Source organism: Rutidosis leptorrhynchoides, chromosome 4, assembly GCF_046630445.1.
Source record: "Rutidosis leptorrhynchoides isolate AG116_Rl617_1_P2 chromosome 4, CSIRO_AGI_Rlap_v1, whole genome shotgun sequence".
NCBI classification, from domain to species: Eukaryota; Viridiplantae; Streptophyta; class Magnoliopsida; order Asterales; family Asteraceae; genus Rutidosis; species Rutidosis leptorrhynchoides.
In genome coordinates, this window is record NC_092336.1 from 425,279,396 (window position 1) to 425,295,000 (window position 15,605).

The 15,605-nt window shown below is 36.0% G+C and overlaps 1 protein-coding gene and 1 long non-coding RNA gene across 3 annotated transcripts in view; both read left to right on the plus strand.

The window, feature by feature from the left end:
- The first annotated feature begins 1,772 nt into the window (after nucleotides 1-1,772).
- On the plus strand, nucleotides 1,773-4,471 carry LOC139842068 (uncharacterized). Its single transcript, XM_071832245.1, has 5 exons — nucleotides 1,773-1,981; nucleotides 2,074-2,505; nucleotides 2,602-2,798; nucleotides 2,976-3,805; nucleotides 4,232-4,471. Exons 1-5 carry the CDS (start codon nucleotides 1,773-1,775, stop codon nucleotides 4,469-4,471), a joined length of 1,908 nt encoding a protein of 635 aa, XP_071688346.1.
- Nucleotides 4,472-7,507: 3,036 nt separating this feature from the next.
- The window catches only part of LOC139844255 (uncharacterized), a 20,546-nt gene continuing 12,448 nt past the window's right edge, over nucleotides 7,508-15,605 (plus strand). For both annotated transcript variants that reach the window (XR_011757890.1, XR_011757889.1), the window contains exon 1: nucleotides 7,508-7,888. This is a non-coding gene — a long non-coding RNA (uncharacterized lncRNA). The remainder of the gene's footprint in view (nucleotides 7,889-15,605) is intronic.

Consider the following 15,605-nt stretch of genomic DNA (forward strand, 5'->3'; position numbering starts at 1 on the left):
AGTTTTTCAGCTCAAATCAGAATTTACATAAAGTATGGCCCTATTGTGCCCAATGCATAAGGTTTTAGAGATTGACATAAACTAACAGTAAGTCACATATCATGTTAAAATTCATATTCCAGAAGCTTACATGCTCATTCAATAAACACAATCCACAGAGTATAAAAAAGAGAACAAATTACAGATTCGATTCTAGTTTCGCTAGTCACATTTGCACGCGATTAGCCGAAGATCTAGATATAATTAGCCTATGATATCTACATGAAAGATGAAGTAAATTTTGTGTAGATTTCAAATATGCAAAGCTTTAATCACAAAAGCTAACACATTTTATCATACAAGTTCGTTTTCATGCAAGTGCTGTATAAAACTACTTTTACACTAATTCAAGCATATCTCGGGTTTTACATAAGAAAATGACATGATATCCTAGTGTAAACTGAGTGTTTTTAAATTACCTATCCAATGGTATAAATTTCACAATCCAATTCGTGGTCTATCAAACCCAGATTTCTGATCAATCACAAAAACACAACGTTAATTTCAATTGGCCATAACTTGATCATCCGGAAATGAAATCAAGCGAATCCAAAGCCTAAAATCAATAGTTTTTCGCAAGGAATCTAATTATAATATAATATCATACAATTGAAAATTTAAAATTACTGTACACATCAAATACAAATTCGGTTTTCGCATAAAACAATCAAGACGAGCAATTTATCGCATCTAGTATTCATCAAACATCAAGACTTGAGCAATAGACAACCTAATCCATGAAACCTTAATAACAATCTGATTTTAGAGATTAGAGTTTATGTGTTTATACCTTTGATCACAAAATCGTTTATACAAACGCGTAGAGAACGATGCAAGCAACAATATTGATCAAAGAAGCAAAAACAAGAGATCAAAACTTGATGGAGAATTGTAGGGATGAAGGTATGGGATTATTTGGTGTGTATGGGGCTGCAATCATGGAGCAAAAATGATAGAAAAAAGAATGGGACATGTTCTCTTGTTACTTAGAAATTAAGAGAATATAGTTAGTGTCCTAAACAACCAAAAGTCAACAAACATGAGCCTAAACTAATAGTCAATATGCATTGGCTACTCATGGGACCAAGGATGATGAGGTATGAGGTCATGTCCATGTGGCCTCGGGCTCGGGTCTCGGGCTCGTTTTGTGTAAAAGCTCGTTCGCGCGTGGTTCGTTTCGAGTGCCATTAACCGTACCGAATCTCCGGAACGTTAACTAGTCGTTGAAACAAAATCACCGTGTTTAATTCATTAAGTAAATAATAAATTAAATTTCTTTCATAAGTTCAATAATTATTAAGAATAATTATTCTATCGTTTTTCTGAGTTCCGTTAACTGAAAAGTTTTCTAGGCGATTAACTTTAATCGTATCGTTTCTAGTTTAATTCGTCAGCCGAATTAAGTTCACTAATTAATATAACATATTAATTCAAGTAATCCACTAAGGATTAAGTACGCATTTAATTACTTTAAATACGAAAAAGTTTCACGTAGCCACTGTTAACTATTCTGGAAAAAAAAATTGGCGTATGAAAATTGTATGATTTAACTAACAATCGTCAAGTATTTAACGAAAGTTTTAACGGAAAAACTCGGGTTGTTACACATGTGCTGTGATATTAGGTATTCTCTGTGCTATCTGCCTTGTTGCTTTTTTGCTCATTACTTGAAGTTGTTTTGTGTTTGCTTTCTGGTTCTTGAATTTGTTTCCTGTTGTCATGGTTAATTTTCTATGGCTGATGATGATTTTGAAGGAAATGGAACCAAGGTCACTCAAGTGAGTGATCTTGATTTTAGTAATCCACTTTACTTGCATAGCAGTGATACTAGTATTACTGCCCTTATTTCCTTGAAATTAGAAGGAACAGAAAATTACAATGTCTGGAGTAGAGCTATGCTATTAGCTCTACAAACTAAAAATAAATCTGGTTTTATTGATGGGTCCGAAATTAAAAGTACTACCGATGAGATTCTTGCCTTAAATGGGATAGATGCAATTATGTGGTTCTTTCTTGGATTCTTAATTCCATTAGTCAAGTTTTTTCTAAATTTGCTAAAACTGTATGGGATGAGTTAAAAGAAACTTATGACAAGATAGATGAGTCAATCACTTTTAATTTGCACAAAAAGATTAATACAATTTCTCAAAATGGTGATTCATTATCTGACTACTATCATAAGTTAAATGCTTTATGGAAACAGTTTGATGCTCTTGTTAAATTGCCTTCTTGTGGTTGTGCTAATACTGAGTTTAAAAGTCATAATGATTTAATTAAACTTATGCAATTCTTAATGGGCCTGGATGATTGTTATCAAGCTGTTAGGAGCAATATTTTGACCAAAGAGACCCTTTCCTTTGTTCAAACTACTTTTTCTATTGCGTTTAGAGAAGAATCTCACATAAATTCTTCTTCTGTTTCCTCTTCTGGTAGTGCTTTAAAGTCACAACAGTCTGCTTTTCTTGTGTAAAAAACTTTTGACAACAAAAAGAAATTTGGTAGAGGTCCTAACACCAACCTGAAGTGCACTAAGTGTAATATGACATGACATACTATTGATAGGTGTTATGAAATTGTGGGTTATCCTTCTGGTTGGGTTAAAAGAAATAATAATAATACAAATAGGAATGTTACTAGTAACAATGTTGTGTCTACTTCTAATAACCAGGGATCAGCCTTTACCTCTGATCAAAATAACAAGCTTATGAGCTTGATCAATGATACATCTGTCACTGGAAGTGCCCAAGCTAATGTTGCAGGTACTTTTAAAAATATGAATGTTATTTTTAATAAAAACTTTGAAAGTTTTTTTAAATCCAACAGCTCTGCTAACAATCTTAATGAGTGTGTTGGTTGGATCATTCATTCTGGGGCAACTTAACATATGACTGGTAGTGTGTCTAACATGAAAAATGTTTTTGATGTTTCAAGCTTAGGAATGATTGTTGGTCATCCTAATGGTACTCAAGCTTTGATTACCAAGATTGGTGATTTAACTCTAAATGATAACAATACCTTATCAAATGTGTTGGTTGTTCTTGGATACCGTGTTAATCTTCCTTCTGTTCATCAGCTTTCAAAAAATAAAAGAATATTTGTTGGTTTTAATGACTCTAAATGCTACATTCATGACTTATTGGAAAAGAGGATTGTAGGGACTGGTAGTGTAAAGAATGGATTATACTTGTTTGATGTGTTTGAAGGTGATTATTCCAACTGTGTGACTAAGTGCTATGTGTCTTTTAATCTGTGGCACTGCAGGCTTGGACATCCTATTAAGCGAGTTCTTAATCTGTTAAAACATGATCTAGAGTGGAGTGGTGATTCTAATGATCACATTTGTGATACTTGCCATAAGGCAAAGAAAACTAGGGAGCCTTTTCCCTTAAGTGATCACAAATCCACTGCTTTAGGTGACCTAATACATTTGGAGTTGTGGGGTCCATATAAGATCACTTCTAGAGATGTGTATAAGTATTTTCTCACTGTGGTGGATGACTTCTCTAGAGCTGTGTGGGTTTATCGACTTAAGTTCAAAAGTGATGTGTTTGATATGTTTGAAATGTTTTCTAACTTGCTTTTAAATTTATCTGATAAATATGTTAAGATAATAAGGTCTGATAATGAGATTGGATTTGTAAATAGCAAGTTTGACTTGTTTTGTAAAAACAAAGGGATTGTCAATCAAACCACTTGTGCTTATACTCCTCAGCAAAATGGCATTGCTAAGAGAAAGCATAGACATTTACTTAATGTTGCTAGGGCTGTACTGTTTTAAAGTGGCATTTCTCTTAATCTTTGGACTGAGTGTATTTTAATAGTTGCTTATTTAATCAACAGGCTTCCCTCATCTGTTCTAGGTGGCAAATCTCCTTTTGAAGTTATATATGGAAAAACCAAGTTTCTCTCATTTAAAGGCTTTTGGATGTATTTGTTTTGCAACTGTTTTAAATAGTAGTGATAAGTTTGAAAAAGGGTCTGAAAAATGTGTTTTGATTGGTTATTCAAATTTTAAAAAGGGTTACAAGATGCTTAACTTAGAGTCAAATAGTATTTTGTTTTCCAAGGATGTCAAATTTTATAAAACTATTTTCCCTCTTCATTTTAAAGTCTAAAGGTCAAAGTACCACTGAGAGTCAAAATGTTTTGAATCACCTAATTTTTTTGAGATTTTTTTTCTGAAAACTACAAGTCTGTAAACCCCAATGATGATGAGAGAACAAATGATGGTGCAGGAGATGGCACTGATCACAGCAGCCATGAAGACTCCTCATCTAGAAGCAGTGATAGTGATCACATCAACCATGAAGAGTCTTCATCTGGAGGTAGTGATACCACCTCTGCACAAGAAGAAGAAACTTCTATACCTGAGGGCATTACTGGTGGTAATTTTAATGAACATACTGATAGTGTCAATGATGAGGAACCCTAAGAAGGTCAGAGAGGTCTAGAACCTTTCCAGCTAAAATTAAAGACTTTGAAGTTAAAACTAAATTCAATTATCCTCAAAATAACTATGCTTCTTTTAAGTGTCTGTATCTTTTGAGCAATTATGTATGCTATAATAACCTGGATTCTGTTGCTAAGAGTTTTGTTTCTAATTTTGATAAATCTTTTGAACCCTCTTCTTATTTTTATATTTTTTTTTTTTGGACAGCGATTGGGATCATCCGAGGAGGACTAAACCACCGTTGCGATCATCTCCCGTTTCGACTATGCCGATGCAGTGATAATAACCCTGCCCCCATCGCTGCCCAAGAGGAAACCTTGAAACCGATTCAAGGGCACGGTCAAGTAAAACCCCCTCCCCTTTACCCCCCCCCCCCCCCCCCCCCAAACGATATGGAAAATGTGCCATAGGTGGATACTTCTTGGCAGGGATGAAATTGTGTTTTTAATATGTAGCCAACGGGGGTCGAACTCCTGACCTCCCCTAAAGGAGGCAGGCTACCAACTGCTGGACCACAACCCTCTTCTTATTACGAAGCTTCTCAACATGAATGTTGGGTTAATGCCATGTATGATGAGATGGAGGCATTAAACAGAAATAATATTTGGGTTATCTCTGAACTTCCTCCTGGAAGAAAACCCATTGGGTGTAAGTGGATTTATAAAATAAAATATAACTCAAATGGTGAAATAGAAAGATATAAAGCCAAGTTAGTTGCAAAGGGGTACAGCCAAAGGGAGGGTATTGACTATGAAGAGACCTTTTCTCCTGTTGTTAAAATGGTCACATTAGATGTATTCTAAGTTTAGTTGTGAAAAATGAGTGGTCTATGTTTCAACTTGATATTGATAATGATGGTGATCTTGTTGAAGATGTTTACATAACCTTACCTCATGGTTACTTTGATAAATCCGATAATAGAGTGTGTAAGTTAACCAAGTCATTGTATGGTCTAAAACAAGTATCAAGGCAATGGAATGAAAAGTTGACATGTTTTCTAATTGAGTATGGTTTTGTGCAGAGTGCAAATGATTATTCCCTTTATACTTTCTCAAAAAATGATATATTTATAACATCACTTGTGTATGTTGATGATATTATTACTACTTGGAACAATAACTATGAGATTGATAAAGTTAAGACTTTTCTTAAGTCTAAATTTAAAATAAAAGATTTAGGAGATTTGAAATATTTTCTTGGTATTGAGTTGGTTAAAACCAAAGATGGCTTGTTCTTAAATCAAAGAAAATACTGTCTTGAGTTTTTAAGTGAATTTGGCATGCTGGGTTCCAAGCCTATGGCTACACCTTTGGAACCTAATTTTGTTCTTGCCTCTGATGAATCTGAAAATGATAAGAGGCTTGGTGACATTTCTGAATATCTGAAATTAATAGGAAAGTTAATCTACTTGACCCTGACTAGACCAGACCAGACATGTGTTATTCTGTTCAATGTCTTAGTCAGTACATGCATGCTTCCATTGAATCTCATGCTAAAGCTGCTTTTAGAGTGCTGAGATATCTAAAAGGCAGTCCAGGTGCTGGCATTCACATTACAAAACAATCTGGTATGTTAAATCTTATTGCCTATTATGATGGTGACTGGGGAAAATGTTTGGGCTTGGTTATTGTCTATATTTGTGAGGGTCATTGATTAGCTAGAAAAGTAAGAAACAACCAACAGTCTCAAGGTCTTCAACTGAGTCTGAATATAGATTCTTAGCTTTGACAACCTGTGAAATTTTATGGGTTGTGAAACTGCTATCTGATCTTAAAATAAACACTATGCTACCTGTTAAATTTTTTTGTGGTAATAAGTCAGCTCTTCTTATGGCTGCTAATCCTGTGTTTCATGAAAAGTCCAAACACTTTGAAATTGATGTTCATATTGTTAGAGAAAAATGTATGGCATACATTATCAAAGCTGAGTATATAGATACTACTAAACAAGTATAGATACTACTAAACAAGTAGCAGACATCTTTACAAGAGCCTTAAATAAAACTCAACATAAATTTTTGAGTGAACAGTTGGGCGTTATCAATGTGTACAAGGATAAGAGTGAGGGAGGGTGTTAAAATTACATCTATTTTACAATCTTATCTTTATTTCTATTTTTCTTATTTATATATTTTCTATTTAATTTGTAGTTTGTGTCTTTATTGAAATAAACAAGTGTTTGGTGCCCTTTGTTGAAGTCTGGAGTTTAAGAAGGGCTAAAGATTCAAATTCTAGATCCTCAAGGATGTTAGCTGGCATTGTGGATATAGGGCATGCCAGGGTTTCTGTTGCAGTACACAATAGGGGTGGTCAGTATTTGGTTTGAAACCATTTAACCCGAACACCAAACCGAAACCAAACCGGAAAAAACCAAACCGAATTTGAAAAACGGTTTTCGGATCGAGTCAAAACCGAAACCGAATTTGAATTCGGTTTTCGGTTCGGTGTTCGGTTTTAAAAATTCTGAATTCGGTTTAACCGAAAACCGAATTCAAAGCCGAATTCAAAATTTTTATATATTTAATTTGTATATCTATGTTTTAATGTCATTATAATTTGGGATCTGATCAATAAAATAGTTTCTCATCAATATGACGATTTGGTAGCTCATATTATAATTATGTTACTCAAATTATTATGTTCTTCTTCTTAATAATAGAAGCAGTAAACGCCAAAATTAAGCTGTAAATATTATTAAATCATCGAATTCTTGATAATTTAATAGTATGTCATTGTTTTAGGTTGTAAATAACTAAGACATTAGTAATGCCAAAATTAAAGTATCATCGTTCTCAAATTTTTCATAATATTTGGTTTTAACCGAAAACCGAAACGAATCCGAATTCGAATTCGGTTTTCGGTTCGGTTCGGTTTCAACTTTGAATTCGGTTTTCGGTTCGGTTTTCGGTTTTGCCCAAAAAAATTTCAAAACCGAATACACAGAACTGAAAACACCGAACAAACCGAAAACCGAACCGATGAACACCCCTAGTACACAACATCACACGCTCATCTCATTCACACCATTATCATCTTCATCGATCTGTTGATCTGTCTTGTTATCTCAATCTCAATTGTTCAAGTGTTCATCATTGTAATTGTGCTAGATTGCAATCCTTATTGGGTTCAATCTTGTGTGCTGGTCTCTTTTGTGTTTCTATTGGTTCAATTGTAATAATCAAGAAATTTCTATTATTTGGTTAATTGTTGATTTGGTGTTCTGTGCATTGATCTTATGCATTTATACAAAATTATCAAGAAAAATGAACATGGAAGAACTCAAGACTCCACCATTTGAGGTGTTGTAGGATTCTTATCAAAAAGCTAAATTAGGAAAGCAAGAAAACGGAGACTCAGATCCTGTTTCTTTTGGTAGCATCAATGAAAGCTAGATTAATAGGTAGAATGATCCCTATAATCTCATTATTTTTTTTTTCTAGCATAACTATTTTTTGCTATGAACTAACATAATGTAATGGGCTAAGCAGATTTCTTTTTTGATGTATTTATATCTGTTGGGTTTTTTATTTGGTTTCCAATTATGTGGTTAGCCCAAGCCCAACAAATTAAGCCCAATTGATTGTTTGACTTGGTCAACCATCAAAGGGCATCTTTAATTTGAAGTTGTGCAGCTGTATTCACAAAAGAGTGCAGAGAGATAGATCAAGAAATTGTGTGAAACCCCAATTCCCGTCTACAGTGACAGCAGGCCAGAAAACCTTCGATCCCCGGAGATCCGACCGTTGAATCTTCTTCATTTTTGGGCTGTGTCTTCCTGACATCAGTGCCAACATTTTCAACCGTTGAATTCATCTCAAGTGGTCTGTAGCTCGGGTTACAGCAGGTCGAACAGTAGCAGAATTTTGGGTGATGAAATTCTTCTTTTGTCTTTAATTGTTTCATATACTTGTTGATTATTGTTGTTCAAGAGTATGATGATGTTGTATACCTCTAGTTGATCTAGAGAAGGATTATTGTATTGCTCTCTTTGTTGATGATAGTGGAATTTAAGTGGCTTACGAGTCCCGTGGTTTTTACTCTCGATTTTGAGAGGTTTTCCACGTAAAAAGTCTCGTGTGTATTGTGTGTGCTCAATTATTTTGTATTTGCTGATTTGGGACAGATTTGGAGACTGATTTGGGTTGGATTTGATATAGCTTGTTTGTTAGTTTTCTCACAGGTTCATATGGGTCGGGAAATACTTGTCAAACGGATGTTTGTTTCCGTTTTGTAGATTGCCCGTTGTGACCATTTTCCCATCAAATTGGTATCAGAGCTAGGTTATTTGATTTGACTTGTGTGAAAGATGGAAGCTAATACAAGTAAAATGATTAGTTTAAATGGTTCAAATTATCATGTTTGGAAAGGTAAAATGGAGGATCTTCTTTATGTGAAAGATTATTATTTGCCTGTTTTTACTGAGGATAAACCTGAGGAAAAATCTGATGCTCAATGGAAAATTTTGCATAGACAAGTATGTGGGTATATTCGGCAGTGGGTTGATGATAATGTTGTGAATCATATTACTGGGGAGACTGATGCTAAAGCCTTATGGAAAAAGCTTGAGCAGTTATATGAACGAAAGACTGGGAATAACAAGTTGTTCTTAATTAAGCAGATGATGGCTTTGAAGTATCATGATGGGACTCCTATTACAGATCACCTAAATGCATATCAGGGTATTATAAATCAGCTTGCAGGTATGGGTATCAAGTTTGAGGATGAGATTCAGGGTCTCTGGTTACTTGGTACATTACCGGACTCTTGGGAGACTTTTAGGACATCTTTGTCCAACTCTGCACCGAATGGTACTATCACCATGGAATTGGCTAAGGGTAGTATTTTGAATGAAGAGATGAGAAGAAAGTCACAAGGTTCCTCTTCACAGTCAGATATCTTGGTCACAGAAACGCGGGGGAGAAGTCATAGTAGAGGTCAGGGTAAAAGAAGCAATCATCGTAGCAGCTCACGCAAAGGCAAATTTGCTAACGTTGAGTGTTATAATTGTCATGAAAAGGGGCACACAAAGTGGTATTGTCCAAAGTTGAAGAATGAGAAGAAAAAGGCATATGACAAGAATAAACAAAAGAAAAGTGATGGTGGTGATGATGATAAGGTTGAAGTTAACGCTATCACAGATGAGTTCTTTGTTTGTATTGATTATGATATGATCAATCTTACTCATGATGACACGAGTTGGATTGTTGATAGTGGTGCTACATGTCATGTTGCAATTTGTAGAGATCACTTCTCATCTTACACTCCAGGTGACTATGGATTTGCTAGGATGGGTAATGCCGGGTTATCAAAGATCGTTGGTATTGGAGATGTTTGTTTGAAATTTGACACGGGAATGGAGTTAGTTTTGCATAATGTAAAACATGTTCCGGATATGAGACTTAATGTTATTTCAACAGGCATTCTTGATGATGATGGTTATTATAACGGTTTTGGTAATGGTATTTGGAAACTAACTCTTGGTTCTATGATAGTGGGAAGAGGCAAGAAAGACTCAAGATTATACATCACGCGTCCGAAGATCATCCAGAACATTGTTAACGCAGTGGACAATGTTGATTCTACTGAGTTGTGGCATAAAAGACTTGGCCACATGAGTGAAAAGGGGATGTCTATCTTGTTCAAGAAGAATGTGTTGTCGGGTGTTAGTGGTATTGATTTGAGTAAGTGTTCTCACTGTTTGGCAGGGAAACAGACCAGAGTTGCGTTTAAGAGTCATTCTCCTTTTCGAATGGAGAACATACTTGATCTAGTTCATTCGGATGTTTGTGGGCCTATGAAAACTAGGACACTTGGTGGATGTTCCTACTTTGTTACATTCATCGATGATCATTCCAGGAAGGTGTGGGTTTATACCTTAAAGTCAAAGGATCAAGTATTTGAAAAGTTTAAGGAATTTCATACACTAGTTGAAAGGCAAACGGGGAAGAAACTCAAGTGTATTCGGACTGATAATGGCGGTGAATACATTGGCAGATTTGATGCTTATTGTAAGGAGAATGGTATTCGACATCAAAAGACTCCACCAAAGACACCTCAGTTGAATGGCTTAGCAGAGAGGATGAACAGAACTTTGGTTGAGAGAGTTAGATGTTTGCTTTCACATGCAGGGTTGTCCGATTCCTTTTGGGGTGAGGCTTTAAATACGGCAGTTCATATTATTAATCTAACCCCTTGTGTTCCTTTGCATTTTGATGTTCCTAACAGGGTTTGGAGCGGCAAAGATGTTTCTTACCGTCATTTACGAGTTTTTGGATGTAAAGCTTTTGTTCATGTTCCCAAAGATGAGAGGTCAAAGCTTGATATGAAGACTAAGCCATGTGTATTCCTCGGCTATGGTGAAGATGATTTTGGGTACAGGTTATATGATCCAGTTCAGAAGAAACTTGTACGAAGCCGAGATGTTGTTTTTACAGAAGATCAGATGTTAAAAGATGTTGAGAAGACAGATTCAGTTCCTCAAACTAGTGCTGATCTTGTTGATTTGGATCCAGTTACTCCACAACATGTTGGAGATGATGTTCATAATGATGAACATGGTACTGATGATGATTATGCTCCGGAGCAGGTAGAGATTCCAGTACCAGATGTGCCCCCATTTGTCCCACTTAGGCGGTCTACCCGAGACCGTCATCCTTCTGTTAGATATTCTGCTGATGAGTATGTATTAGTTACTGACGGGGGAGAGCCAGAATGTTATTCAGAAGCAATGAAAGATGAGCATAAGAAAGAGTGGGGTGAAGCTATGCAAGATGAGATGAATTCCTTGCATGAGAACAATACTTATGAGCTGGTGAAGTTACCTAAAGGCAAGAGAGCTTTGAGAAACAAATGGGTATTCAAAGTGAAGACAGATGAGCTTACTTCACAACCAAGGTACAAAGCTAGGTTAGTCGTTAAAGGATTCAGCCAGAAAAAGGGTATTGATTTTGATGAGATTTTCTCACCGGTTGTGAAGATGGGATCTATTCGAGTGGTTCTTGGATTAGCTGCTAGTCTTGATCTTGAGGTTGAACAGATGGATGTCAAGACTGCTTTTCTTCACGGTGATTTGGATAAGGAAATCTACATGATGCAACCTGAAGGTTTTCGGGTTAAGGGTAAAGAAAATTATGTTTGTAGACTTCAGAAAAGTTTATATGGGTTAAAGCAAGCACCGAGACAGTGGTATAAGAAGTTTGAGTCGGTTATAGGAAAGCAAGGCTACCGAAAGACAACTTCAGATCATTGTATTTTCTTTCAGAGGTTTGGTGATGATGATTTCATCATATTGTTGTTATACGTTGATGATATGTTAATTGTTGGTAAAAATATTAAAAGAATTGCGCAGTTGAAGCGAGAATTGAGCAAGTCTTTTGCTATGAAAGACTTGGGGCCAGCAAAACAGATTCTTGGCATTCGAATTTCTAGAGATAGAGGTGCTAAGACGTTACATATATCACAAGAGCAATACATTGAAAAGGTGCTAAGTAGATTCAACATGAAGAATGCTAAAGTGGTTAGTTCCCCTCTTACAAACAACTTTAAGCTAACAGAAAGAGATTGTCCTACTTCAAAGGAGGATGTTGAGGAGATGGATATAGTTCCATATGCGTCAGCAGTTGGTAGCTTGATGTATGCTATGGTGTGTACTAGGCCAGATATAGCTCATGCGGTAAGTGTTGTTAGTCGGTTTATGTCAAATCCGGGTAAGAAGCATTGGGAAGCGGTTAAATGGATTATGAGATACTTACGAGGTACTTCAAAGTTAGGTATCACATTCGGAAATGGAGAGCCGGTGCTTGTTGGTTATACAGACTCAGATATGGCAGGAAACAAAGATAACATGAAATCCACTTCTGGATATTTGATGACTTTCGCAGGGGGAGCAGTTTCATGGCAATCAAGGTTACAAAAGTGTGTTGCATTGTCTACAACCGAGGCTGAGTATATGGCAGCAACAGAAGCGTGCAAAGAACTATTGTGGATGAAAAGGTTTCTACAAGATCTTGGGTTCAAGCAATCACGATATGTGGTTCTTTGTGATAATGAGAGTGCGATTCATTTGGCTAGAAATTCTATGTATCATAAGCGGACAAAACATATAGATGTGCGGTATCATTGGATTAGAGAACGTCTTGAAGATGGTTCGTTTGAACTTGATAAAGTTCATACCGATGATAATGGTTCCGACATGTTCACAAAGGTTTTAGCAAGTGAGAAGCTTAAGGTATGTTGCTCGATCGCCGGGATGGCGATCCCTTCCTCATAATTGGAAAGGGGGAGATTTGTTGGGTTTTTTATTTGGTTTCCAATTATGTGGTTAGCCCAAGCCCAACAAATTAAGCCCAATTGATTGTTTGACTTGGTCAACCATCAAAGGGCATCTTTAATTTGAAGTTGTGCATGTTGGGTGCAAACCCAATCCCACATTGGTTGGGGATAAATGTCAAGATCAATATATAAGCTCATGAGTGTCTCTCTCTACTACCAATTGGTTTTAGAGTAATGTGGGAGCTCATGGTTTATATGTTTGGTGCTTGTTGGGCTATAACCGGTCCTTTCAGTGGTATCAGAGCGGGTTAGCCTAGAATTATGTGGATTAATCGCCCCAGTTAGACAACGATAATGGATCATTGTGTGTGCCTTATATCAAAAGATCTCCCTGATTTGGCCTTGGTCAGGTTGAGAGTTGCGGGTAATGGCCGGCGATATAAGATGAATGGATCATGTGCGGAATATCGTTGAAGGGGAGGCCTGGTGATGTGGTCTTCGGTTTGAGGGGAGGATTGTTGGGTGCAAACCCAATCCCACATTGGTTGGGGATAAATGTCAAGATCAATATATAAGCTCATGAGTGTCTCTCTCTACTACCAATTGGTTTTAGAGTAATGTGGGAGCTCATGGTTTATATGTTTGGTGCTTGTTGGGCTATAACCGGTCCTTTCAGTGCAGCTGTATTCACAAAAGAGTGCAGAGAGATAGATCAAGAAATTGTGTGAAACCCCAATTCCCGTCTACAGTGACAGCAGGCCAGAAAACCTTCGATCCCCGGAGATCCGACCGTTGAATCTTCTTCATTTTTGGGCTGTGTCTTCCTGACATCAGTGCCAACATTTTCAACCGTTGAATTCATCTCAAGTGGTCTGTAGCTCGAGTTACAGCAGGTCGAACAGTAGCAGAATTTTGGGTGATGAAATTCTTCTTTTGTCTTTAATTGTTTCATATACTTGTTGATTATTGTTGTTCAAGAGTATGATGATGTTGTATACCTCTAGTTGATCTAGAGAAGGATTATTGTATTGCTCTCTTTGTTGATGATAGTGGAATTTAAGTGGCTTACGAGTCCCGTGGTTTTTACTCTCGATTTTGAGAGGTTTTCCACGTAAAAAGTCTCGTGTGTATTGTGTGTGCTCAATTATTTTGTATTTGCTGATTTGGGACAGATTTGGAGACTGATTTGGGTTGGATTTGATATAGCTTGTTTGTTAGTTTTCTCACAGGTTCATATGGGTCGGGAAATACTTGTCAAACGGATGTTTGTTTCCGTTTTGTAGATTGCCCGTTGTGACCATTTTCCCATCAATATCAGATCATTAAATTAAAATACATGTTCACATAATAACATTAATAACATCCATCCGGTTCACAATATGAACCTTAATTATCACCATATTTGAAACCAGATTCATATAAGTTCATACAAACGTGTGCCTCTCCACCCTTAACCCGCATCACAACATCAAATGACATCCATTATTCAGTCTCAAGGAAACTCCATTACACTAATATTTCCAACAATCGTCCCCATTTTATTGTACTCTGTAACTCTTTATTTACAAAATGATCATATACAAACAAACTCGTGCATAAATGAAAATGCAAAGCAAATGCCCAAAGAAATGACCTATATTTTACTCTAACAAAACATGGGATGTGATCCATCGTGTTGAAAATTAAACTAAATTGAGAGGATCTTAATCATAATTTCTCACATCGTTAAGAGTATCAACGTTGTAAAGGATCTCTTTTGTATAAGGAAACGCTGGCTGAAGTGTCTTCAAGTTGCTTTAATGTATGTGTCTGCTCCCTGATCAGGGCGGTAACAGAAGAATCCTGATCATTATGTTATATACTTGTTAAACGGATTAGATTTTCACTGATCAAGCTACCCTAGACAGGACGAGTATTTATACCGAGATGTACCCGGCTTAACCAGGTTACTCGTGACTGTTTCCGACCTTTTACCCCCGACTCTCCTAAGATATTTTACTATTACGTTTCCAATTATATACTTGTTGAGCTAAAATATTTGCCCACATATGTTAGTGGTTGGTCCTTTTACCGACTAACTAATAGGTATCTAATTTGCAAAAAATACAAGTTTTAATGTATGATGTACACATGTATAATCTTTACAATCTTGGAGGGAATATAAAAACCCCTTCAAATTTGAAAAATTATCATTATCATATATTATTATCTTATGAACATTGCAAAAATATACAAATTACGACCTAAAACATATGAGTTAACCAACAGGAAAAAACTAATGAAAAGGAGACTAGAGAGTTGAAAATAGCTAAGCAATTACATGAACAACAAAATCAAGAACTAAGTGCAAATACGACGTATTAAACGCAAAAATCTCGAATTAACTACAGAAAAGGGAAAATTTGGAAAATGAGAAGATAAAAATGTAAATTTTATGTACAAGTTTGACATATTCCTGTATTCCTTTGGCTTCCCAGCTTGGTTCCAAGTCAGGTCCATGCCATGATGCTCTGTTGAGTTTTTCGTGCCTACTATTGTTGTATGATGTTATTTTGTATATTTTTCGTAATATCTTGTACATACATTTATATATTGTGGAGAAAGATAAACAAATTGATATTCATATATTTCTCTTAATCTTTCTCAATCTTAAACTAATGTACAAGACCCAATATATAGATACAATACAATATCCTAGAAGCTACTAGTATTAACTAATCATAAATGTAAATAACCCCTTTCCCTTTCTCCGCGTTCGCACCTAAAAATGTAAACAACAAGAGGGTAAGCTAAAGCTTAGTGAGTGCAATACTTATACATATACATATATAACCTACTTACTTGCA